This window comes from Coturnix japonica, chromosome 23 (genome assembly GCF_054131305.1).
Source record: "Coturnix japonica strain WE chromosome 23, WE-NBRP24, whole genome shotgun sequence".
NCBI classification, from domain to species: domain Eukaryota; kingdom Metazoa; phylum Chordata; class Aves; order Galliformes; family Phasianidae; genus Coturnix; species Coturnix japonica.
The window spans coordinates 6,352,819-6,379,095 of record NC_140685.1 but is presented as its reverse complement, the minus strand read 5'-3'; the positions used below and the strand labels follow the sequence as shown (position 1 = coordinate 6,379,095).

Genomic DNA, 26,277 nt, shown 5'->3' with positions numbered 1-26,277 from the left:
TCACAGATAGGAGAGACAGGTAGACAGAAAAACCAGCACTCCCTGCCCTCCCGATTGCTGTTTTTCTATCGTACTCTGCTTCGCTATAATAATTTTAACGTGATGAGTGTTATGCTGTGTTTTCTTTTAACTGTAAGCTACGGCCCTTCCTTCAGGTTTGGAAGGCAAATAAAGCAAATGAAAACAGAAGGGAAACGGGATAAATTATCAGCGTTGAACAAAAGCAAACTTGATAAAGCAATTGCTGTTTATGGAATAAATAGCGATGCTGAGATTAATCAGCGCACCCCACTCCTCTCTCTGGCTCTGGGATAGGTATTAAAAACCAGTGTTGGATTTGGTGCCTTGGGGTCAGCCCCGCAGATCCCACCCCGACCCTTTAGCACTATTATTATTCAGGGAAGCTCTGTGAATCAGCATGGGGCAAAACGGGCAGGAAACAGGCAAAGGGGAAGAGCTCAGGGCTGCGTGCATCCTGCCCTGCGAGCAGCTTCAAAATGCCTTCAGATGGGTTTCCCATTGGGAAAGGAGCCCATGAGCTGCCCAGACCACACTCTCTCCCTCCCGACACACACACATACATTTCCAGGACAGAGCACCCTCAGCACCAACAGAAAAACTATGTCCTACATGAGGGTTAGCAAAGTGCTCGCTGTTTGCTCCTGCCCGTCACGGCTGGGCACATCTAACAGGGCAAGCATGTGCCCAAAACAGGGAACCTGGAACGCGGTATTGGTGTCTCCATGCCCAAATGCGGGGCAGGGAGGGAGTGGTGATGGGCACAAAACCATATGGAAAGGAGAGCATGGTGTCCCCAGCCCGCCCATGGGGAACCACAACGCGGGCAGTGAAAGGGGAAAACTCATCGAAATTCTCAGACATGGCCAAAGATTTATGTTATATGTGAAATAAAATATTTATACAGAGCTCAGGCACACAGCTACGCACTTGGCATAGGGGAGGAACAGCAAGACAGCCATATTTTCGGTATACGCGAGTGCATGCATACGTGAGTCTGTGTTTAGATAGATACATGTATATAAAACAAATCCCTGTTTATTGCTCGGCAGAGAAAACTACCTTTTTTTTTTTTAACATAAATAACCCCAATGCAAATAAACTCCCCACCCTGAGCAAACTTAACGCGATCCCGTTGCAGATTTCTCTATTTTTCAAATAAATCATCGTTCCACCCCAACATGGACCTGGCAGCTTAGATTTCCAAATCACTCAGGAGCGGCGCTGGGATGGGAGCTGGAAGCAGCCCAAACAAACAACTTTACAAGTTCCAGAAGCCGGGTGCCCCCATCTCCACCACCCCCTCTTTTCTCTCTTTTCGGGAGGGGTGGGCACTGGCCCATAGGAAACCAGTGACCCAGGGACATCTGCAAGCGATTAGGATGCAGACTTCAGGTAGCTCCCAGAAACACGTGCTGTCCACATTACACCCTCCAAGTATATTTCCACAACTTTACTTCTCCAAATAAACAGTCGGGCTCTCCCTGCATTAGCAAGGAGCTGCACAAACAGGTAGAGAGAATGGCAGTTTTATTCCCCTTTCCAATTCTGATGGATTTCTTGTAAGCTGTTGCCGGGCTGCGTAATTTGAACTATTGCTTGGAAAACATAATAGGGCAGGTTTAAAATTACTGCCATGTATTTATCTGTATGTGACTATGAAACATGGTGTACAATTTGCACAGCACGTTAATGAACAGCCGCTTATGGGAGCGAGCGGGGCTGAGCTCAAGTAAACCTAAAAAATAGATGCATTAACCAGAATCCATCAGGATTTATAGCTGGGTTGGGAAAATTGCTTTTAATTTCTATAATCGGGTTTTCTGTCTTTCAAAGCAAACTTTCTTCTAACTGCTTTAAGAGAGGGGGTCTTGGGGATGCCATGCTGAGGGCACCACAACTCTTGGCTGTGGATGGACCCTGGGAGGACACTGAGCACAGACAGCATGATAGTGGCTGTGGTATGGGACACTGCTCTTTTATAGGAAGAAAAGAAAAAAGCAGAGGGAGAAGACAATGCTGATAACTTGTAGCCACCATTTGCTCAGGGTCATTTGTCCTTTACAGGAGAGCTTGGTGCTGCTGTAAATGAAATCTGCACCTTTTGTGCTCGTTATACCTGAGCTTTGATTCTGGCTTTGATCACTTCACCCAAAGTCATTCAAACAGGACTGAGTTATCTCAGTGACCCACTGGGGACTGTGCACAGAGCTGCTGGAGTGGATGTGGGGACAGACTAGAGCCCCTCCTGAACCCAGAGTCCCCCCATCTGAGCATCAGCTCCACGGGGACCAGAGTTGGGACACAGCTGCTCCTTGGAGCCCCAAAATATGGAAAACCCACAGCATGCAACAGCAATACCCAACTGCAGCCGAAGATAAAGATATTCAAGATAAAGGTGCATCTTGGGGAGAAATAACAATAATAACAATAACAATAATAACAATAATAACTACCCTCTTTCTCAACAAGGAGAAGCACTCAGCACCTTTTGCGTGTTTCCATTCCCCTCTATCCAAGCCTGATAAATTTTCCATTTGCCGACGTTTGCAAAGCCTGGAGCCAAGAGTTGTGAGCAAATAAAGAAATAAACAAGAAACGCATCGCTTTCATCTCCAGAAACAAGCACTTGTGAGGCACAACTCTGTGCACAGCACTTTATAGCTGCAGCAGAAGAACACCACGGCGGGGTTCTGCGTGCTTACATGGGAGCCAAGCAGCGTTAATCTCATCCTGTACTGCCCTGTGCTCAGCTCTGGGCTCCAAAAGGAGGGAAGAAATCCCCACTTTCCCCTTCCTTTTCTCGCACTTGGAGAGTTTTCCAGAGGAAAAAGCATTTCTCTGATCCAAAAGCCTGCAGCACTTTCCCTGGTGCTGTTTCATGGCCTCAATGAAGGTGCAACGATTTCACAGCCACAGCCGACAGAGGTGGGCAAACAACCAGTGCCACCCCACTCCCTCCATAGAAATAATCACAAGCAATTCCCTGCTGCCCTGAGATTCTCCACTCCCAACTTTGGAAATTCTTTTGCTTTATCCAATGCATCCGGGGAGGCGAGATGGGATTTTCAGGCATGAATTATAGAGGCCGTAAAAGCAAATATCTTCAGGGAGTCAGCGCAAAGGCTGTTACCTTACACACCAAAAAGGGGGGAAACCAGCCTGAGCTGCAGCTCACCCAAACCCGATCTGGTGTTCAATCATAGCACAGCGTTGCCTGCAGCTCAGCCCAGGGCAGCTGTGAATTATTGGGTTATTGGGACAGATTTCTAAACACTGAAAACGATAATGCAAATGCACCACGTCAAGCAATTCGGAGCTACGCCTGCAAAATGAATTGCTAACTTCACCACCAATTTGCTAAAGCTCTTCGTTCAGTACAATGACCTCCTGATGAGGACACCCCAACTCGTACTCGTGAAATGTTTGGGAAATTGAAAGCTTATTGAGTGCAGTGCCAAAGGGCACCAAGTGCCACCGGGCAGGGCTGTATCCCCCTCCCCTTCTATCCTTCCCAGCTGCAGCTTTGCAATGGAGAAGAAATATCAATTGCTTTGCTCAGTTATGGAGCAAAAACACTCATTGAGAAGCTGTTCTATGCAGGGTAGGGTGCTGCAGAACCCCCATTTTTAATAAAGTGCCTTTGCTGGGGAGGAAGAGGCTTTTATAGAAGAGACTGATAATTATACTGCAATTAAGTGCAGCTGAAAGCTGCCCCAAAACACAGCAGTAGCCCCCCCAGGCTGCTTCCATGGCACAACCCTATCTGGCACTGCACTTTGTGCCATCAAGCAGTAGGCAACACAGTTCTGATATCAAAACAAAGAGGCATTGGTGCATCCTGGCTACCTGTTCTTAGGGACAGCCACTACAACCCAAAGCTTACAGAGGGGCCGGGTGACATCCACATTAGCCCTGTGAGGTCAGAAGAGCCAGGTGACAACACCACCCCTGCCCCACAACACCGGTGCCCATCACACCTGCAAGTTTTGGGCAGCAGCAACCTTGGCACAGCAAGGTGGATGAAGCCCCCCAAAAAATCACCTACAAAATGAAGCTCATTTAGGAGCAAGAACAAAACCCAACCGCTCTGTTGCATGTTATTAATATAGGGCATTTATATAGCTTAAGAGAAACAGTCCCTGTGCACCCACATGGCTGCTGCTGTTCCCTTTGCTGCTAAAGCTTCTGCCTCACTCCCTGCCCAGAGCCTTGCAGGGATCATTGCCTAAAATAGGATGATTTGATTGAGCACAAGGGAGGAAAACCATGGAATGAGGTCTGTAATCCATGGGCTCCTTGCTAAAAATCCTTCCTGATATCCGAGCTCACCGCTCACAATAAAACAACGTAAACTCTACACAAAGAAAAGGGAACTTCCATCCTGACCTACAAAGGGCACCCATCACTTCGCAACACGACCGTGATTTAACCAGCGTGCCCCTATTGCCCAAACAGCACGACCAACAGGAATTAAAAGCAATAATTCCAAAATGATAAAATTACGTCCTATAACAGAACTGGAAAACTCCTTTAAGTTTCATTTTTGCTTATGGCTCAAACTTGTCGAACTGCTTTCTTTTGTTAAAGCAGATCCTTTGGTAACAAAAAAAGGCAGCGGCGCTTCTAGCAGACGGACTCACGGAACGAGAAAGGTTCTCATTCTTATGCTTTTCACCCCATCAAAGTTGCTCTGGCATTTATCAGCAGCAGAGCCGCTGAGCAATCTGTTGTCACCGCGTTTTTCTCCTCCAGGTTCGCTGCTGGTTGGGGTTTTGCTGCCCAGCTCCAGCTGTGGGCTCAGAGCAGTGTCCTTCCAGAGCAATTCGGGATGCTCCCATCACAAACACATGCAGCAAAGGAGACCTGCAGGGTTCAGTTCCACTCCTACACTGACCGAGAGCTGAAATCGCCAAAGGAAAAGATTTCTAAATCCTCCCCTATGAGATTACTTTTGTCAAATAACTCCACACAACTCAGCACATCTCCTCTGGGACACAAAGGAACGACACGGAGCGCTATGAAAAACTATGAAACACTTCTCTTTGCTGCAGAGAAATGTAAAAAAGCCCAAAAGCTCCCGAAGGAAACCCTCACCGGCACCCGCGCTCCATCTCTGCTCCTGCAGACAAAGGTCTGGAAATAGGACAGCACTTACAGGACAGCACTTATAGGACAGCACTTACTTATAGGACAGCACTTACCTTCCAGCTCCCCACAGATAACTACTCCCCCACAGTTTGCAAGCAAAAAAAGTCTCGGGGCAAGATAGCAAAAGACAAGCAGGGTGCACTGGGGAGATTGCTTGCAGATGCGTTTATTCAGAGCTCCTTTTCCTTTCCCCGCTGCCTTTTGCTCTATTTTGTTTTTGCTTGTTTTTTTTTTTTTCTTTTTTTTTTTCCCAAGCATTTTTTTAAACTTTTCTTTTTTTTTTTTCCTTTTTTTTTCTTTTTCTTTTTTCTTTTCTTTTTTTTTTTTTTTTTTTTCACGTGCCATTTCCAGCGCTTTGAAAATCCCCTTACGAACGCAGCAGCACGAAACAAGGATGAGAGATGCGCACCGGCTGAGCCGGATCCTGCCCTAAAGGACAAAGGCTGCCAATGGCAGCGGCGTTAACGAAGCCCCCAGCTTTAAGGCTCGGGCTGATACCAACAACTGCGTGGGCTGCACCGGGAGCCAGAGCGGGTCGGACGGGAGGAGGGCAGCTCCTGCAGCTCCCAGCGCCCATCTGCGCTGCAGCGCATCTCCACCCCCACCCCTGACACCCAGCGAGGCGAGTCCTGCGCCGCGCTCCATCCAGGTAACAGCTTCTCTCCCCCTTCCAGCATCCCGTAATAAGTTTTACTCGCGTGTCTTATGATTCACCATAAGGGGAACGTATTTCAACACATAACCCTGCAACGGAGACACAACCCGAAGAGCTGCGGCGCTTTTTTAGTCACTTTCTGCTGTTTGATTCCGATGATCAGAGTCGGACAAGTAACTTAGCAAAACTCTGCATGGCCGATGAGCCCCGCAGGCTCCCGAATGGCCTCAGCAGCAGCAGCGCAGAGCCGCTCCGTGGGGAAGGGACTTGGGGAGGGGGAAATGAATAAAAAAGGACTTTAAACACAAAATCACAGCATTAGAAAAGTAAAGTTCGAACCTTTAAAGAACAAATGAATGGACCGGGAGACCTCGTACTAACAAAAAAAGGAAAAGAATAAAGAGCATTTCGTGCTCTCCACGCTCCCCGCACCCTCCGCTGCCCCACGTACGGCGCAGCCCCTTCCCACCCCCCACCCCGCGGGTCGCGCATCTCTCCCCGCCCCCGTGCGGCCCCGCGTCGTTCCTCGGCCTTTGGCGCCCCCTCCGGACGGCAGCTCGCACCGCCCGCGGCTCCGCTCCCCCCACGCTGCGGGCAGAGCTCGGCCCCGCTCCGCGCTGATCCGCGGGGACCCCTCCGGCACGCAGCGCACGGAGTTGGGCGCTTGGGAAGCCCGAACCCGGTGTCGGGGCGGAGCGAAACGAAGCGGAACGGAACGACTCCCACCGCCCCGAGCCCCACCCCGGCTCTCCCGCAACCTGCGCGCGGCGCTGCGCGATAGTTGCGCGCCCTCCGGCTCCTCCCCTCGGTGGCTCCACAACCAATAACGTGCTCGCCAACCCCCGGGGGCCGGCCTCCCATTGGCGGAGAGCTGCCGAGCCGAAATCGCCACGGAGAGTATTTATTCCCGCAGCGCGGAGCGGGCCGCAGAGCCGCGCAGCAGAGCCGCGGGGCGCGCCCGGCCCTGCGCTTTTTTCCCTCTCCTTCGCTTTGCCCCTCTCCGCCGCTCGGTTCTGATTTTCGGTCTTGGAGGAGTCGGGAAAGAGAAAGACTTGAACGTTCAAAAAAACTTTTGCAAACTTTTTTTTTGCAGCTTCTTCTCCTCCTTCTCGCAGCCGGGCTGCGCGCTGCTGGAGGCTCCATCTCTCCCTGTTTAACTGCTTGTTTTTAACCCTTCCCCGCCCCTCAGCCGCCCGCTTATTTTCTCGCATGAATCTCCTAGACCCCTTCATGAAAATGACGGAAGAACAGGACAAATGCATCTCCGACGCCCCCAGCCCCACCATGTCGGATGACTCCGCCGGGTCTCCTTGTCCCTCCGGATCCGGCTCGGACACGGAGAACACCCGACCTCAAGAAAACACCTTCCCCAAAGGCGACCCGGACCTGAAGAAGGAAAACGACGAGGACAAATTCCCCGTGTGCATCCGCGAAGCTGTGAGCCAGGTGCTCAAGGGCTACGATTGGACCCTGGTGCCCATGCCCGTGCGGGTGAATGGATCCAGCAAGAACAAACCCCACGTGAAGCGTCCCATGAACGCCTTTATGGTGTGGGCCCAGGCGGCTCGAAGGAAACTGGCTGACCAATACCCGCATCTGCACAACGCCGAGCTCAGCAAAACGCTGGGCAAGCTGTGGAGGTGAGCCGGGGGCTGGGAGAGATGCCCTGGGGTGGGAGGAGGGATGCTGGGGGGGATGCAGCCTCATGAGTTTGCTTCGGTTGTGGCGGCGCGAGGAGGAGAGAGGAAAAGGAGGGAGAGGATGGTTGGAAGCCTGGAAAAGTTGCTGCAAAGTTTTGTATGCGCTGGCAAAGTTGTTCACTGGGATAGGAGAGGGAAAGCAGGTAAAGGAGGGGGGGGAAAGCAGGGCAAGGAGATCCCTGGGGCTGCACTCTGCTCCTGCAAAAGTTTTATTCTGCTTGAGCCGTGCCCTGCGCATGCTGCAGCCAGGGGAGCGCTTGGTGATGTGCAAGGGAAGCGATGGGCCTAGATTGCATCAGCTCTGTGCAGAGTGAGGGGAGGGGGCAAAAGCTGCCAACCCTCAGGGGGTACCCAGGGGTGGCTGGGTGCCCTCTGCCTTCCAAAATAAGGCAGGGAGGGGTGAAAACCAGAAGGCAAGTGAGTCACCTGGCTGGCAATGAGTGTGACTGCAGAAAGGAGGGGTGGAGGGGAATCCTAAATTCACAGCAGGAGGAGAAAGTGGTGAGCAACTCTGATGCTGGCAGCGGGCACAAGAGCCGTCACCCAAAGTGCCCAGGGACGGGATGAGCTGGGGAGTACTGGTGCTCACACCTCTCGTTTGGTCATTGAAATGTGGGGTGACAACCAGTGCGTGCCCCAGACTGGGGGTTCAGTGCTGGAGAGGGGGGAGTTTGCATCCCTGTTTGTGGGGACTGGGAGAGGCTTGGGGCTGATGTTAATGCCAGAGTGGAGGGAAACACTTGTGCTCCCTGCCGTGAGCTGCAGCTGACCCCGCACTGTGTTCCCCTCTCCCTTCCCCATCCTACTCAGGCTGTTGAATGAGAGCGAGAAGCGTCCCTTCGTGGAAGAGGCTGAGCGGCTGCGGGTGCAGCACAAGAAGGACCACCCTGACTACAAGTACCAACCACGCAGGAGGAAGTCAGTGAAGAACGGGCAGTCGGAGCAGGAGGAGGGCTCCGAGCAGACCCACATCTCCCCCAATGCCATCTTCAAGGCGCTGCAGGCAGACTCCCCACAGTCATCCTCCAGCATCAGCGAGGTGCACTCCCCAGGGGAGCACTCAGGTAGGTGTCACAACCCACACCCTCTCTGGGGTCAGCAAAGCAGGCTGAGATTGGAGGCGGCGGGTACGGGGGAAATAAGGAAAGTAAGGGGAAATACGGAGCCACAAGCACAGTGAGGAGGGGCCCACCAGGCTTGCCCATAGCAGTGCCACAAGTGCTGACCCACATGTGCCAGCCCCTGATGCTGCTTCCACCCTGCTCTACCCATGAGAAATGCAAAGTTGTGATTCCCTTTTCTTTACTTGGTGCAACAGATGGGCACCTGTAGCACCAGCATTCTCATTCCTTGCACCTGAAGATATTTGCATTCCCCTATGCATCTGCACACCTCCCCAAGCCTTAGGGATGGGGTTAACCATTAACACCATTATCACGTTGGGCGCGAGGTGCCCAGTGCAATCCCCCCCCGTCACACTCACGTTCTCTCCTTCCATTGCAGGGCAGTCACAGGGCCCTCCTACACCCCCCACCACTCCCAAGACGGACGCTCAGCAGCCGGGCAAGCAGGACCTGAAGCGCGAGGGCCGCCCTTTGGCAGAAGGTGGCCGCCAACCTCCCCACATCGATTTCCGAGACGTGGACATCGGTGAACTCAGCAGCGACGTCATTTCCAACATCGAAACCTTCGACGTCAATGAGTTTGACCAATACCTGCCCCCCAACGGCCACCCGGGGGTCCCGGCCACCCACGGCCAAGTCACCACCTACAGCGGTACCTACGGCATCAGCAGCTCGGCCAGCTCTCCGGCAGGCGCAGGGCACGCCTGGATGGCCAAACAGCAGCCACAGCCCCCACAACCCCCAGCACAGCCCCCGGCGCAGCACACACTGCCAGCACTGAGCGGTGAGCAGGGCCCGACACAACAGCGGCCGCACATCAAAACGGAGCAGCTGAGCCCCAGCCACTACAGCGAGCAGCAGCAGCACTCCCCGCAACAACAGCAGCAGCAGCAGCAACAGCAGCTGGGCTACGGCTCCTTCAACCTGCAGCACTACGGCTCCTCGTATCCCCCCATCACCCGCTCGCAGTATGATTACACCGAGCACCAGAACTCCGGCTCCTACTACAGCCACGCTGCCGGGCAGAGCGGAGGGCTCTACTCCACCTTCACCTACATGAACCCCACGCAGCGTCCCATGTACACCCCCATTGCAGACACGTCTGGGGTGCCCTCCATCCCGCAGACCCACAGCCCGCAGCACTGGGAACAGCCCGTCTACACGCAGCTCACCCGGCCTTAAAGCCACGTGAAGACAAATAAAATAAATAAACAAACCAATCAGAAAGGAAAGAAAAGAAGAAGGAAAAAAAAAAAAGCAAAAAAAGAGAAAGGAAAAAAGAGTAAAAGAAGGCAGTGAAAGCAGAGGACTTCTGGCAGGCTTTCCTTTCTTACAAATCAAAAACGATGATTTAAGAGGAAAAAAAGATAATGGTTAAAATGTGCTGGGGAGCACCCACAGCACCCAGAGCTCAGTGCCAGCCCCCAGGGACCCAATGTGTGGGCATGGGCTGGATGTGTCCCTCTGTTTGCTGGACATTGGTGATGAGTTGGGTTTCTTGAGGGTTTTGGGCTGGTTTTTTTTTGGTTTATAAATTTTTTTTTTAGCAGTTAATTAAAAAAAATAATAAAATAAAATAAAAAATGGGGCTGGGAGGGGGGGAGAAAAAAGAAAAAGCTCAGTCCTCTGTGAGGAAATATTCTCTATTTTAAATACTTTTTAGTATGTACTGTGTATGATTCGTTACCAATTTGAGGGGATTTATACCTATTTTGTAGAGATGTTTTTTGGGGGGAGGGGGTAAAAATGCTCTTTATTTTTCCAACAGATGCAAATTGAATGCTTGGCAGGGGCGGCGCTGGGGGGGTGTTTTTTGTGTGGTCAGAGGTATTTTTGTATCGCTCAGTGTCCCTTTTTTTTCTCTCTAAGAAATTAATAAGAGGAAGAAAATAAAGAGAAAAGCAAAGCGGGGCCCACGTGCTTCTGGCTGCCATCGGTGCTGCGTAGGCTCAGCACAGCAGGGATGGGGAAGAAAAAGGTTTTCTATTTTTCTAACTCGAGAGTAACGCAAAAGGAAAAAGAAAGAACTGAAATAACTAAAAAAGAGCGTCCGGATGGAGATTTTTTGTCGTTATTTTTTCACAACCTTGAGCCTTAAAAAAAAAGAAACCAGCAAAAAAATATAAACCCAACGCTCTGAAGAAGCCTTAAAGCAGCCCTGTGCTGGTCAGTCAGCCCAGCTCTGTGCGCACAGCCCAGTGAGGGTCCCCGACCCCAGAGGGGTCAACAGAGACTGAGTTTATTCCCCGAGAAGAGCAATTTTTAATCGCCATTTAATAAGAAAATAAAAGAGGAAAAAAAAAAAAAGAAATCTCCCTTTCTATATTTTAAGTCCCTTCAAAGAGTGATGACGTTGCGGGAGCGTTGTTGGGAAGGTAACGGTGCCTGTTAAATTATGGTCAGAACTGTAACCAGTCCTTTTTATTTATCTCTCTTAATTCTTTTATTATTATTATTATTATTATTATTACTATTCTTTTGTTGTTGTTGCGTTTTGTTGTTTTTTGGAATCCATGTCCTCGGTTTGGACCAACTCGCGCTCTTCCCTTTTATTTTGCTTTCTTAAGGAGAAACTGGAAAATAATAATAATAATAATAAAAATAATAATAAAAAGAACCTCCAGACCTATCGAAAAATGTCGGACAAACTGAAGATTGCAAATGTAGCGCATCACTGAATCATTTGCCTTCGTTTCCTGCCTCAGCTCTATGGGACACAACCAGACCCCATCTCTGCCTTCCACCCCCAGCGCAGCACTGGGGTAGGGGGGGGTTGTGTGGACTTTGGTGAAGCTGTGGCTGAACGGTTAAGGATTGCTTTTTAAAAAAGACAGCCAACTTTCTTTTGTTTTTAATTTAAAATAATAATAATAATAATAATAATGATATATTTGTTAACTTTTTGTTTTCGTAGGGATTCAGTAGGAGAAATCTGAAAGCACTCTTATCATACGGCATCTCTCTATTTCTGTATAAAAGCAGATCTGGTTTTGTTGTTCGTTTTTTGTTTTTGGTTTGTTTTTTTTTTTTGTTAAAGTATTTCTGTAACTTAAAAAGACCTGTCACTTAAATCATATTTTTGTCTCTAGGTAAGTTGGTTTTGGTTGCAAGATCTTCCTCTTTGTGAAACTTACCTTTTTTTTGGGTGTTTTTGTTTTGTATATTATTGTTTGCAATAAATATACGTTGTATTAAAAGTGAAAAACCCCCCACTGGTGTCTGATTTATTAACAGCCTCCCAAGGAGGCTCAGTTAGATGCACCACTAACTCAGTTAGATACACCACCGCTCCAAGCATGCACAGTCCCAAACCCCGCATCTCCATCCTACAGCATTTGGGGTGTATTATGGGGAACAGCACAGGGAAAACTTCATTAATGACCCCTGAACGGCGCAGTGCAATGGGGTGGCACCCACTTCTGCTCCTCCCCTCTGCCCCAAAGGGGTTCTGCACAACCCTGCATGGCTCCTGCAGTGCAAAGCCACTGCGTGTCCTACCATCCTGACTCCTGTTACCAGCAGCCCTTAAGCCAATTAACCAAAAGGGATTCACTGACTTTGCACATTCGTTGGGGTCAGCATCACTCAAGCCCCACGCTGGGGGGGAACACATTGGGTTCCCCCTCACCCACCGGAGCCTGAAAGTTGGGTTATTAACACAACACCATTGCCTTCCTGATGCCTATGCAGGTGTGTTGGGATGCAGCCCAGCAAGAAGCTGAGAAACACCCCTAGAGGTGCACAGCTCCAGAGGGGGGAGGGAGGCTGGATCCCACCTTCCAGCCAGAAACAACTTGGGGAAATCCTCCTCACACCAAACCAAAAGAGCAAAGCTCATGACCCAACCCCGGACCTATAACTTCGGCACTGTTTACTTATGGTGTGGGCTGCAACGTGCTCAGAGCAGAGCCAGAGCCGGGTCCCTGTACAGTACTGAGCTCCTGACCCCCACACATTGTCCCCCTAGCTGGGACTTGGGGGCACCCAGAGCAAAAAAATAATGCTACAAAAGCTACACAGCTTCAGGGCACTTTGTGCTAGAAAGCAGAGCAGGAGGAGTGGTTAGAAGGGGGGGGGGGAATAAATAAATGAATCCAAGGGAACTCTTACAATGCTGCAGGGCAGGTTTGAGCCGCTGCAGATAACAGAGCCGGGTGCAGGACAGATGTGCAATGCTGCACGGCGGGTTCAGAGGCAGCAGGGCAGGGAGCGGCACAGCTGCAGGGCAGGGCAGGGTGGGGGGCACCCCCAGAGGCCCCCTGGCTCCTGCACAGTGCTGTGGCTGCAGTGGGCAGCACAGGGATGAGATGTGCACTGGCAGTTCTGCTGTACTATTGCAAAAAATAAGCCAATGTTTAAGAATTTTTAAGAAATTCTATGTACTTTTATGAACTTATAAGGATTTCTCTTAGGAATCTCTGGAGCTCAGCTCCCTACAGCACCCATCACACCAAGCTCTGCGCCCACCCAGCCACATGCAGCTCCCTGAGCTCAGCAGCCCGCCCGCCTGCAGCGGTGTCAGCTGCTGAGAAGCAGAGCTGCGATTTGCATTTCCTCAGCCAGCTGTTCATGTTGACATCAAATTAAAGCCGGGGCTTTCTCCCAGAGAGGAGGAGAGATCTCAGCCAGCTGTGAGCCGGGATCCCGCCGGCAGCCACAGCTCCTGCCCAGCTGCAGCACTTGGGATGCAGTGATATATCACAGCAGTGCTGGGCAAGTGAGTTTTGCTGGGGTTTCTCTTTTTCCCTTTCTTGGGGCCCAGTTCCAGGGAGCAGGCAGTTAAATGGGGTGGAGATTTATATGTCAAAGGAAAAGCAGCGAGCTGGGCTTCCCCTGCATCCCAGCCTTAGGGAGGGAGCTGTGCCCACCCCAGAGGGCACAAATGAAGCCTGCCATCCCTCCCAACTGCAGCCAAAGTTGGCTGGGATGGTTGGAGTACTGCTGCAATGATAAACCCATCTGGAATAGGTAAAGCACAAAGCATAAACGGGTCCAAGGAATTAGGGAAAATATGAAAAATACCCTTTAAATATCTCAGCAGAACCCCAGGCTTACAGTGACATGGGCATGATACAGGTAAGGATGGGGATTCAGGGAGAACTGGAGCAGCTCACTGCTCAGAGAGCAGGTCCTGGGGAGGCAGCCTGCACCATGCAGTGCTGCAAGACACACAGCCACTGCTGGTCCCCCATCCCACTGCTCAGCCTCACTAGGTGCTGCACCTGCCTGCAAGGGTTTCTCCTGCACCCACAAGCACAAGGCTTGCAGCACCAGCTCAATACTGGAGCAGTGGGGTGTGCAGCACCCATTGCATCCAGGGCCATGCTAACAGCACTAAATTCCCACACCTTCTCCTGCTGCTCCCCCAGCAATTTTCCTCAGTACTAAACATCACTCACAGGTCCACCAGCAAAGCCTGCAGCTCCCCAGATTCCCAGCACAGCCCACAGACAGCGCAGCGTGGGCACAGACATGCCGTAAGTGCTACTGTAATAGAAATAATTGATCCTAAGGTGCTTCGGGGGCTATAAAGACCTCAATTGTTAGCTGCTTGGGTCAGAGCCCATGTCTTTATGACGTGTTTGTACAAGGACTACTCTAATGGGGCGCTGAGCCGCAATTGGGGTCCTGAAGTGCTATTGTAATACAAGCACTAATCATGCACGGCCGTTATACAAGCTGCCCCTGCTCAGGCTGTGCTCCGAAGGCTCATAAACCAGGCAGGGCTCTATTGAAGTCAACTGGAGCTTGGTTGGATCCGAGCTGCTCAGCAAACCCATGACCAAACTCCTGTTTTAGTTCTGCATGTGTGTGTGTGCATCCATGCACACACACACATGTAGAGGCTGACAGCATCAGGAGCAGCTGAGCTTGGAGATGTGCTGTTTATAAAGCCCAAGGTGGGAGGGGAGCAATTTCTCCATTAAAACAGAGTCATGTTTATAAGACGCTCAATAAAAAAGTCATTTGAAATAAGAAATAACAGCAGCTACACAGAGGGAAGGGAAACAAGCCTCCGAATCCACGTTTCTAATTAATTAGCTGCCTGGGAGCTGCTCTCAGCTTTCAGAGAGTAAAACAGTTTACAGTGGGAAGGTCTGAGGGTTAAGTCCATGAGCTCACAAGCGCTGCAGCCACTGCACAGGGAGCAAATGTAGTAACAGAGAGGGGGAACCCAGGCTACTGCAGCCAGACAGATGCAGCCATTCAACCTGGGAATTAAGGGCACTTTTAACAAGGCCATAGCTCTGACCTGGGGCAACCCATAGTCTGCAGAACATGGGGTTGTCCATGAGCCAACTGGAGCCAAAGCTGCAGAGAAAAGGGGCAGCACAAGGGTCCTGGTCCCACCTCCTGCAGTGAGTGGGCTCCAGCCCCAGTCAAACCCAAATAATAGCATCTGATCCCAGACCCCAGCTCCAGCTCACCTGCTATTTCAGGGGACTCTCTCATTCTCCAGCCCAGAGTTCCCCTCACTGCAAAGTGACATTTCTCACTCTTATGACCTGGCTGCTCCCCATTGTGCTCCTGCAGCCCAGCCGGATCCCCTGCACACCCCAAGAGGAGCCAAAGGGAAAGAAAAAAAAAGGTTGAAATTTGATTTTCCTTCCCCCAGTGTGGGGATTAATTACACACGTTGTCTGGGCACAAACCAACTATCACCAAGCAAAGTCTCACTCCATAAATTTTAAACTGCTAATAATACGGTTGGACAGGAGTTTTAAAGCTTCAGTAGACAGTTTACAATTAACCTACTCCTGTCAGCTGGAAAATCACCTTACAATGTGATTCCAGTTCACGTCTGACTCGCTTTGAGTCACAAACTGCTTCTGAAACCCAGGCTGTGTGCAGCATAGAGCTGCAGCATCAGGTGCTATGGAGCAGAGCTTCACTCCATCATGACCTCCATTCTCACTGGGCAGCCTCCAGCGCATCCTTGTGGACATCCCCACATTCCAATGCTGACTCATCCCAGTTCAGTTTTATTCTTTACTTTGAGGGGACAAAATAATCTTGGCTCATAACAACCTCATGTGGGTATTGCTCTGGCTATTGAGAGATAAGGATTAGAACCACAGAATAACCCCAAATCGGAAGGAACCAATAAGGGTCATTGAGGCCAACTCCCAAGTTCACTGTTGTAACCCTTCTCTTCCTTCTCTCTTTGGCCAGCTCACCTGCAACACTTTGAAGGCAAAATGTCATCCTATGAACAAAATTTGGGGTTTCTTTGGTGAAGGGCAATTGCATTATGTGAGGCTTTGGTATGCAGACATGGGTGATGGGTTGGACCTGATGATCTTAGTGATCTTTTCCAGCCTTAATGATTCTGTGATTCAGACCAACCCACTGGGAGCCTACCAGCCCATAGACCAAAGCTTTGGTCACTGGTTTGAAGCTTCCAAATAGACCGCTCTGGAATATCTTGGAAAAAGCCCCAATAGCAAATTGCCTTTAGTGAGGAGTAAGTTGGGGGGCTGGGGAGACAACCAGTCATTTTCTGTGATTAAAAGGCAAATTTTATTCCTCTAGAAACTTGGAAGCAAATGTGGTGTTGCTATGGTTTCACACCCACTGGCTGGAAATGACAATATTAGCAGGGTGACCTGGTAATTAGAAACTGTGCCCCCAGGTCAGACTGCGGAGAAAATAAAGAGAGATTACGGAGTCCTAAAGACACAGCATAATGCTGCGGGCTCTTGGGCTCCCTACCTTTTATAACCGGCCCATTTAAATGCAGATTATGACTTTCCACCTGGGGCTGCTAATCTGTCTCACAGCCAGATCAAACAATAAGGCATCTCTCCGCACTGTGGGGCCAGGGTGCTTTCGAACTCAGTCTGTCATCAGGTCTGTCAGGCTGTCTATCCCCTTTTTCTCAGGGTAAAACCCAGAGTTTTTCATTCGCAGATAATTATTTTTCCAAACTTGGATGTTTACGCCCTCCCTTCCCTCCCCCAGTCCCCAACAATTTGGAGCAAGTCAGGCTCAAGTTTTCCTCTCCATCATACCATGTAAAGCCATTGAGCTCATTGGCGTCACGATGGCACATACTATGTTTAGGGGGAAGGTTCTGCAGTGGTGCTCAGGTAGCAGGAGGGTGCTTTCCAGGGAGCTGCTGGCTCCTCTGAGCCCAGTATCCCTACTGTGGCATGGGGAAGCTTTGCCAGCTCAGAGGGACACCCAGCCCAGTAGATCCTACAGGTTCTACTAGCCAGGCACCAGGGCAATCCTATCTCTCATCCCTTCCTTGGTGAGATGTTTCATGGCAACATAGAGTACTGAAACCATTTGGAGACCAAGCTTCTCCTGGAAGAACAGGAAAGACAAACTATCTCTCTTAAACAGAGATAACAGCATGGAAAGACTTGAGATGAACCCATTCTAATCATGAGATGTTCAACTGTGCTAATAAGACTCAAGATCATCAGGGTTCAGTCCTGACTGTTGAGATTACTGATAGGATCTCCAGAGCCTTCCCAGAGCAGCTTCCATCCACCCAGCACAGTGACAGCATGCCTTACCCACAGATACACACTCACTCAGGACTTCTGCAGCACACAGGGAGGTTAGGAAGAAAAAGCAGAAATAAACCCTTTAAGCATCCATCCCCTGTTTTAAACACCAACAGAGCAGGTAATGCCAATATCATTAAAGCCAGATGACTCCATCAACACCAACTGAGAGTGAAAGGTCTGAGCTCCTCAGACTACTGCACCTGGCTCCTTAATGCTCTTTGCATTCACTAAGTGAGGGAGCATTTTAATGAGGGTTAATGGCAGCACTGCACTTAGCAGCCTCCATCCAGGCATCTGTCACACATTTTCACACCATGGCAGGTGTCAAGTGTGTGGTCAGCAGCTTCCTTCCACAGCTCCACACAGCCCCAGATTTTGTCTGCTTTCCTAAAGATGGCCAACCTAAGTCCTCAAGATCCAACCTGCTCTACCACTACCCTACTGGGTTCCTAGGGCCCAGTGCCCTCCTTACCTGGTTCACATTCCCACAGTCATCCCTTCTGTCATGCTATGGACCTGGAAAGCTCATGCTGCTCTATCTATGGCCATTCCAAGTACTCCCCGTTCCAGTGCTACCTCAGCCTTCTCAAGCAAGTGGACTTGATGCCCCGAGGACTCAGGAGGACACAAAGGACGATGCTCCCTTGCTCCCATACCCCTCCCTTTGCAAAATACTCTCATAAATAACATAGGAAGAAAAAAAATCAAAACGGCATTCAGAAAAAGAATGCTATTCCCCTTGGGAAGAGCAGCTTCTAAGTGAGCCCTAGATATAGACCTGACTTTCCAGCTGCCTTCTCTTCAGTTGTGAAGCAATGATTTCTCTGCTACTGCAGTACAATAAGTGGGACCAATGGGTGCTGGAGCTGTTGCTCCTGTTTGATAATTACAAATAAGAGATCCAGCTTCACCCAACACAAGATCATGGCAGATTATCAGCACCATAGGAGTGTCCCTTAGCAGGGAGAAAAAGACCATGTAAACAGCCTAAACTGAGCCTTATTAGCTCCATACTCGCCTTCCCCCATCCCCTCTCCTCTCCCCCATTCCTCCTCCCTTCCCAAACTGTCATGGTTTATTTTGTTTGGGTGGATTTTCTTTTTCTTTCCTCCCCCCTCCCAGCCCCTCACAAACAGATAGTTTTCCCATGGAGATCCAGCACGCTCTGTGCCTATTAGCATCCTTGTGCATAATTAGAGCCCAGCGCATTGTCATGCAAAGCAGCCTCGGATGACAACACTTCAGCCCGGACGACACAGAAATGCAGCAAGGAAGTTTCTCACACTGGTTTTAGCCAAGGCAAACCGGACTGTGCACGGGTTTGAGATTTTAATTATTGGATGGGTGCTGGGCTGCCCTTACAGCTCAGCAAGGAAAGCTCCCAGCCACCCACATGCCCCCTGGCCTTCACGTTGCTCTCTGATACTTTCTGCTCATTACAATGAATTCCAAACCCCTCTCTGAACAGCCACTGAATGGTTTTCCACATCATCAGTGCTAAATCAGCATCTCTGCCGTGCTCTGCCTCTCTGCTCATCCTAGTTGCCAAAGAGGCTCAATAAAGGTTGGAGGAAAAGTGGAAAGCTTGGCCTGAGACAGCCCAGAGGAGGATCCCATCTCCAGCATCTCTCCTTCTACATCTCTTCCCCTCCACAGCCCTCCCAGTCCTGACCAACAGCACCCTGCTCAGTGAAGGATGGCTCTGCAAGCACAACATGTACTCAGGGGAGGCTCCCAGTGCCCAGGAGTACATCTTGCCTGAGCTCTCCAAGCATTCCTCATGATACCCACAGCTTCTCTGAACCCTGCAGGCATCCCTCAGGGCAGGATCCTTGCAGCACTCTGACTCACAGCATTTGCACTCTCAGGGAGGTAGTTGGGAAGTTTCGGAGGTGCCCCAGGTTTAATCATTAATCGCTGAGCTCCACTCTATGGTTTCGCCTTGGGAATTCACCTGCTCTCACATCAGTCAGAAGCACATTTAAAAAGCGGCTTCCAAAGCATCCAGGCATGAGGAAGGGGAGAGGGTGAAGGTGAGGGATGGCCCCGTCCCCATCTTGTGCCATTACTCTGAGGCTGAAAGGGCCAACCCTGCAGACCTACACTGGTCCAAAGAGCAGTGACTTCAGCCATTAACCCACCTGCAAGGGCCACCTAATACATGAGTGGGTCGTTAAAGGATCTGACACTCATTAACAGTCCCACAGGGCCTTGTGTGCTAGTACAGCCTCCCACTACATCATCTTTCCTGCAGGAGAGCAGAGAGGAAAACAGCTGGGGAGAGACTGCTTCAAACCCTGAGTTCTCTTCTGCTTCTACCCTCTCTAAATTAACAAGCTCAGCCAAGGGGTGACTGCTACCACCCTAAAACCAATGGCAGAGCCACAATCTGTGCATACTGGTGCAGGAACTATGGCAGCACCACTTTGCTCTGCCATCCCCGGGGCTCTGAACCCTCACAGAGACAGCAGCACAAATACCAGTGCTGCAGCACCCAGCGGATGCTGTGGGCTGGGGAGGTCGCACTGGTTCCCAGCTGCAGCTTGCACTATGTTTGCTTTGCCTGCCCCCAGACACACCGGGCTGGCAGCAGGGCTGACCTGCCTGCTGACCCGTAACCAGCGTGGCCAAGCCCCTGATTGCAACCTTCTGGCAGTTAATGTGATCCTCCTGACTACAAGCACAGCGAGAGGAGTGGGCTGGTGGCTCTTCCCTCTGCTCTGCAGGGTTGGCTGCGTGGCAGCCTCCTGCACTGCTGGGTGAGAAAGAGCAGAGTATGGGGTAGCCAGCTCCAAATTCCATTGCACTGCTAAGCACAATCCAGCAAATGTGGCAGCCCTACTCCATGGGGAGATAATGATAGGGATGATCCCACTGCAGGATGGAAGATGGAGCAGAGCTGCATGTATATAAGTATACATATGTAAGTTCTCACATCCCCCTGTTCAGATTCTCCATTATATTTGGAAAGAAGAAAAAATAACCCAGAGAAATTAAGTATTCACTGAAGTTAAACCTCCAGCACACTTTGACTTTCAGCAGTTTGGAAAACGACAAAACTCTGTTCAGACTTTCTCCTAATTCATATTTTATACAAGCCTCTCATAATCCATACTCCATCCATCTTCCTTCTTATTTGTTTTCTCTTTCCTCCTCCTTTTTTCCTTTCAACCTGTTTAATCCTTTTAAGTTCAAGGATTTGGAAAGCAAATACTATAAAAGATGAAAGGTGCGTTGGAGGAAATCAACTTTGATAAGAGGCTTTTATGGCTTGTAAACCTTATTCCGGCCCTTTGGCTTAAAAGGCAACACTAATTTTAAGAGCCTTATGCAAGCTTCACATTAAGCTCAGGAAAAAAATTGCACCAGCCTTGAAGTGATGGGCACCTGGCTACAGCCTTCTCATTGCAGCACATTAAATGCTGTGGTTAGCATTGGGCAGCCTGCAGCAGGGCTTCAGAGGGCATGGTTTGCAAAAACCCAAATCTGCTCTCCCAGCTTAAAAATAATAAAGGCAATTACGAGCAGTACAAACCCAAACAAATCGCTGCTGTGATGTCCTCTTTCACTGCGGCACTAAATCACTGCACCCTCACTGACCCCTCCCAGAAGAAGGCACGCAGTGAGGGACCCCTCTGTGCTGGATGCAGCACAGACAGTGTTAAATGGTTCTGGCTTTGCTCATAGTGGGGCATGTCTCAGTGTCCCCACTGCTGGGATCGATGCTATTAGGTCAGCCCTTGGCAGAACTGCTCCAGGCCAGGGTGGAAACTCAGAGAACCTTATTGCGTAAGACAAGTGTTTGGAGATGGAGATGTGTTGTTTGACAGCGTAAACATGAAACTGCATCACTGGTTTGAACACAGGCCACAGGGCTGGAAAGAAAGCATCTCAGCAAAGGGACAGAGCTCGGGACAAGCTACGAGCAGTGACAGTCACCTGCTGTGCACACAGCTCTCACCAGGACATTCTCATTCACCACTGCAGTTCCCTTTCTTGAGGGAAAAGCCCAATACCAGACCCTACCCTGCCATTGCTCCCCTGTCTCTTTGCAAGAAGGGATGCTAGTTCTGAATCGCACTGCTGCTCAGGGCTGAGTAATTACAAACGGCTGCAATCATTATTACCTATAATGCTGCTTATACAGATGCAGACTTGGCACTAATTAGCATCACATGGGAGGCTCATGCACAGCATCATTATGAGGGAAATAGACTGTGATCCAGAAGAGGAATATCTACTGGCAGACTTGGACTGGATCCTGGGGATCCTGTTCATCCTTTAGCATCAGTGTGGGAGAAGTGGCCCATAGAGCAAGGGGAGGAGAACCCATCTCCCACCCCTATGGCTGGGTACTCCAGTGAAATGAAGGGTTAAAACTATTTTAATGTTGCTGACACAGAATCCCGTGGATTTTCAGAGACTCTGTAGCAAGTCATTATACACAGAGTGAGGCCATGCCACCACCAAAGGAACGCAAGTTTCTACCTGAAGTATTTTGCAGTTTAAATAAGCAAAATGGGTAAAGGGTGTGAGAAAACACTACAAGTGGACAACACAGATTGAGAGCTTAAGGGATTTACCCCCAGCACAAAGCAGGACTGGATGCTGGATTTCTAGATCCCAGCCCAGTTTAATCCCAAACGTCTTTGCATGCTTCTTCCCCTACAGTCAGGAACCATTCAGAGCAAAGAAGAATCCAACTGCAGCCTAATCCATTCCCCAGCAAGCTCCCACCAAACATCACCAGAGCAGCTCAGCTCAGCTCCCAGCTCACCCCAGAACCTGCCTGGAGATGGCAGACATTCAGACTTCAGACCCTTCTGGAGCAGGGCAGGAAACATTCAGCCACTAGTGACACTTCCATCTCACGGGATTTGATGTACTCAGGCCCTTATTATGGTCTTGCCCAACCAGGATACGTGCAACTCAGGGAGATTTTGCATTTATGAAATCCTGCATTTGTGAAGGCCGTTTCTTCACTCATTGGCAATTTCTTCTCTGGGGAAATAACGGGGCTGTCCCTCCATAGCAATGCCAGCAGGCTCTCTGGTGCTGATACATGGCATGACTGAAGGCATTGGGCTCCAGTTTTCACAACTGAAAAATGCATCCAGCATCTCTAAAATATCAAAAACTCTTTTTCCCTGCTGTGATATATCTCCCATAGATCTGCATGCCCGCACAGCACCTCATTAACACATTAAACCAAAGGAGCACTTTGGACCAGAAACTGAAAGAGTGAAACCAGTTCAGCTTTTCTCCATTATCCAGGCTGAAAAAAACCACCAGCAAATAATCATAATAATGAAAATAATCCAGAGGAAGCAGCCATGGATATTTGTTTTACAACCATGTGCATCAGTTATCTTGGGAAAGACTTTCACTCTCAGAACACCCAGATGACAGGTGTTCAACCAAGAATCCTGGCTGGACCCCGTCTCATCTCTCAAGATCTTTTTATGAGTGAACCAGCAACAGAGATACGTCTTGTGGCAGTCCTATGTAACACACAACCTTCGGAAACCTCAGGTGAGTTGGGAGCTGAAGGTAAGGAGGAGGAAGAGCAGGAGGAGAAGGGACACACTGTGTTTTCCCCACGCCATCTCCAGTGTGAGGGCTGGGATGGAGCACTGTGTCCCTCTCCCAGCCAGATGCAGAAATCCCAAGAGCACTCAGGCTTCACGAAGATGAGGTAGGAGGCAAACAGCCTCCGCTTGTGGGATACAAAACCCCAACCCATCAATGCTGCAGAACACCATGGCCAACACGATTCTCTTTGCGCCGCAAATGTCATCCTACGGGGACTGCAGCCAGCTCTGCAGTGGTCCCCCCCCCACTCAACCACACCAGTGAATTGGCTCCAAACAACGAGTGTTACACAGGAGAAGGGGAGGCAAAGCCAGCAGCTGTTTTGTTAAGCAGCCCCACACCGCAAATGCAATTTGCTAACAATCATTACAATGTGCCTGCAACATTTGGCCACCAGACTTGCTCCTTATTTGTTTTTAGAGGACGGATGATTGCTCAACAGCTGTTGTGTAGGCCTGGTTAGCCTTAAAAAAAAAAAAAATACCCTACACTAAGCACATCTCCAGGGAGACCAAGTGGTTTTTTCACTTATTTATATATCCCCATAAGCACCAAGGGATTCTTACCAAGAGCAGGCCCTCGGCATACCAACCCCACATGGAGAGAGAGGAGCCACCCTGCCACAGGAATGCAGGCTGCCAGCCCAGGGCAAGAAGGAGGAAGGGCAGCCATCAGGGAAAGTAAAGAAGTCACCCAATGCTATACAGGGAGGCTGTGGATCTAAATTTCTAAGTCCTGAGAGCCTGAAGTACAAGAACATGGTACCCAGCACAAGGGTACCAATGCTCCAATAGAAGGAGCATTCAGGAGGAACAGATGCTGGAGGGGATCCAGCAGCAAGGAGACGCACACCCAGGCTGTAAGCAGGAGTGGACAAGGCTCCCTTCAGCTTCAGAAACCCTTAGAACATCATATGCGAGAAGAACTTATTTACAATGTTCTCCTCTTAAAGCAAGTGACATACCCTTTCTACTTAAAAATCAGGTTGGAGTAATGCAGATACCCACACATGTGTCTTCTGAAGGTCTTCATGTACACCAAGCAAGCCAATGCCAGATCCAGCTACCATTTAGCCCAACAAACCAATGCCTTAGAATAGGAAAATACCAGAGCTGGCTCTCTGGGTTTATGGTTTGCCACTGTGGGCAACGAGCATCACCACTCCTTGACAAGAATACCACAGCAACATCACTTTGGTCAATGAACCAAGCACTAAACTGGATACACAGTGAATGATATCAAATAGCTTTACCTTGAGTATGGGGAAGAGTCCTTCATCCTCTGCAGGTCAGAGATGTGTGAAATGCTCCCACGAGCACTTCTGGTATCACAGGGGGTACCTGGGGCCATCCATCCTCTGCTCCTTCCATGTTGGCTGGGGACACTGCGGAGGGCAGTAGCACCAACACTGTGCAGCCCTGCATTCCTCTGTCCTCCCCATGGCCAGTTGAGTGCCAAAGCACCCTACATCAGGACTAACCTATGCAATGGAAAAGAAACATCGTGTTACAGAAAAGAAATTAAACTAATAAAACTTCAAAGATTAAATGAAGGAAGGAATGGGCCTTTTTCTCCTAAATTAAAATCCTTTTCTTCCTCTTTCCATTGCAGCACGACTTAACGCTATCCCTGAATCAGATGAATTTATTAGAACAGCTTTCACATTAAAAACTATGCATTGCTGCAGGTATCTCAAGCAACCTTTAAGATGTTCTTTTAATTAAGCAGAAGCTTCCAAAGCCTGAAGTCACACCCACATTTTCCTCATATTGGTGCACCACTGCCATGTGAGCAGAGGGAGCACTGCTGTGATTTTTTATGGCACATCCTAGAGGAGGGGAACCTCCATAAGTCTACACGGGTTCCCAGCAGGACACAACACAGCCCGTGGCTTCAAGTGGAGAAAAAGACAGGGATGAGGAAAAAGCAGCCCCATATTGTAGCAATCTTCTCTTCCCAGTCATTAATTGCATCCTGCTGGCACAGTCCTCTCGCAGTTTGCTCCTAAAGCACGTCAGACACACTTCCCTCCTCCCAGCACTTGCTAACGGGACTTTAACCTCTTCAAGCCTGAGGCACATAGAAGTCTGCAGGGGGATAGAGCGGGGGAAGAGGTGCAGAGGAGCAGCACTCTGGGGTCAGCAGTCAGTGTGAGCCTCCAGCCCCTCACTTCCTTCTTGTACAGAAAAATGGGGAGGGGAAGGGGGCAGCTGCTTGTGCACGGATGAGCGCTGGTGGGAACCCACTCCCATGTCTCAGTTTGGGAGGATATGGGCCCGGCTGGGGGTCGTCTAAGATGAAAGAGCGTTTGACATTTTCAGAGCAAAGGGTCCGATTTTTATTTTATTTTTGAGGGCCACATGCAGTCAGATGCCTTTAATGGTGCTGGAAACAGATGGGCCACCGTTTTCTTTGCTCATACAGGGTGCCAGACATAAAAATGCCATTGAAAAATGAGCAGCACAAAAGCTTTCCCTTTCTCATTGACTGTTTCTGCTCCCTTTTTTTGCTCCCAAAACCTGGCACTGAGCAAGGGAAGTGGCCAGAGTGGGCAGCAGCTACCTGAGCACAGGGTCTCTGAGGGCAGCCAAGTGCCATGAAGAAGGCAGAAGGCTGAGAATCAAGAAAATCTGTGCTCATTTCCCATTACTGGGACTGAGATGTGCAGATTCCCCGGACTAGATTTATCCCAGCTTGTATTGCTTCAGCTCAGCTGCCCCCGCTTCCATGAATCACTCATAGGGAGAGGTCAGTGTGAGCAAGGGGCGTGCAAGGAGGTCCCCAGCCCTGTGGCTTCCCACCATCATGTGCAACACACCCCAAAGGTCTCCAAGCAGCCACCTACAAGCACAGCCTCCTTCCAAGCTACCTCCGGCCATCACCTTGCCCTGCTAAGCAGAACCAGGAAACACAGCAGCAGGTCGGTGTAGTTCTCCTGGGAGGAAGTGCACTCTGCCAAGCCCTCTAATGAAGGGATGCTGCTCATCGTCAGCAAGAAACCAAGATGAGCTTTTTAAAAAGGTTTTTGCTTTTTTTTCAGTTTAGGATCATTTTTCCTTCCCATGAGATGTTCAACGAGAAACCCCCTAAGGTCAGCACCCTGCAGCGACCCACCACAGGCGCAGCCCTTCACGGCTCCACGTGGCCGAAGCACAGTATCGTGTTTGGAAACTCACAAGCTCTCTCCTCTCTCCCCTCCTTCCTCTCAGAGAGTTGCAAGATTGCCATTCCTGCACGGCACATGTAGCCAAAGCAAACACAGATTCCTGGAGCCGGCTCTGCGGTGAGCAGCTGCACAGAGCTGGCAGCCCACCTCCTTTGGGACCTCCTCATTGTCATCATCCCTCTTTGGCCACGTGTGCGAGCAGAAAGTTCTCCCCACCCCATCCATGGGCACATAAAGCCGCAGCCAGGCCTGCGCTTCCACAGCTGGAAATGCAAATCCAGCAGCATCAATAGTTTGGGGTAAAACACTTTGTACAAACCATTCTCAGGCCTCTGGCCAGGCCAGCTGTTGC

General features: G+C 50.0%; 1 protein-coding gene and 1 long non-coding RNA gene across 6 annotated transcripts in view; one reads left to right on the top strand and one right to left on the bottom strand.

The window, feature by feature from the left end:
* The window catches only part of LOC107322215 (uncharacterized), a 147,336-nt gene that overhangs the window by 39,258 nt on the left and 81,801 nt on the right, over positions 1-26,277 (bottom strand). For 3 of the 5 annotated variants that reach the window (XR_004309193.2, XR_014936648.1, XR_004309192.2), the window contains exon 4: positions 24,012-24,239. This is a non-coding gene — a long non-coding RNA (uncharacterized LOC107322215). Of the gene's footprint in view, positions 1-5,222; positions 5,624-24,011; positions 24,240-26,277 lie in introns of those variants that run through there. The other 2 variants (XR_014936649.1, XR_014936650.1) reach the window with 2 other exon arrangements.
* SOX9 (SRY-box transcription factor 9) lies at positions 6,753-9,871 on the top strand. Its single transcript, NM_001323233.1, is given in 3 exon segments — positions 6,753-7,464; positions 8,335-8,588; positions 9,028-9,871. Coding segments are annotated over 3 exon segments (1,488 nt in total). The 5' UTR covers positions 6,753-7,033; the 3' UTR covers positions 9,831-9,871.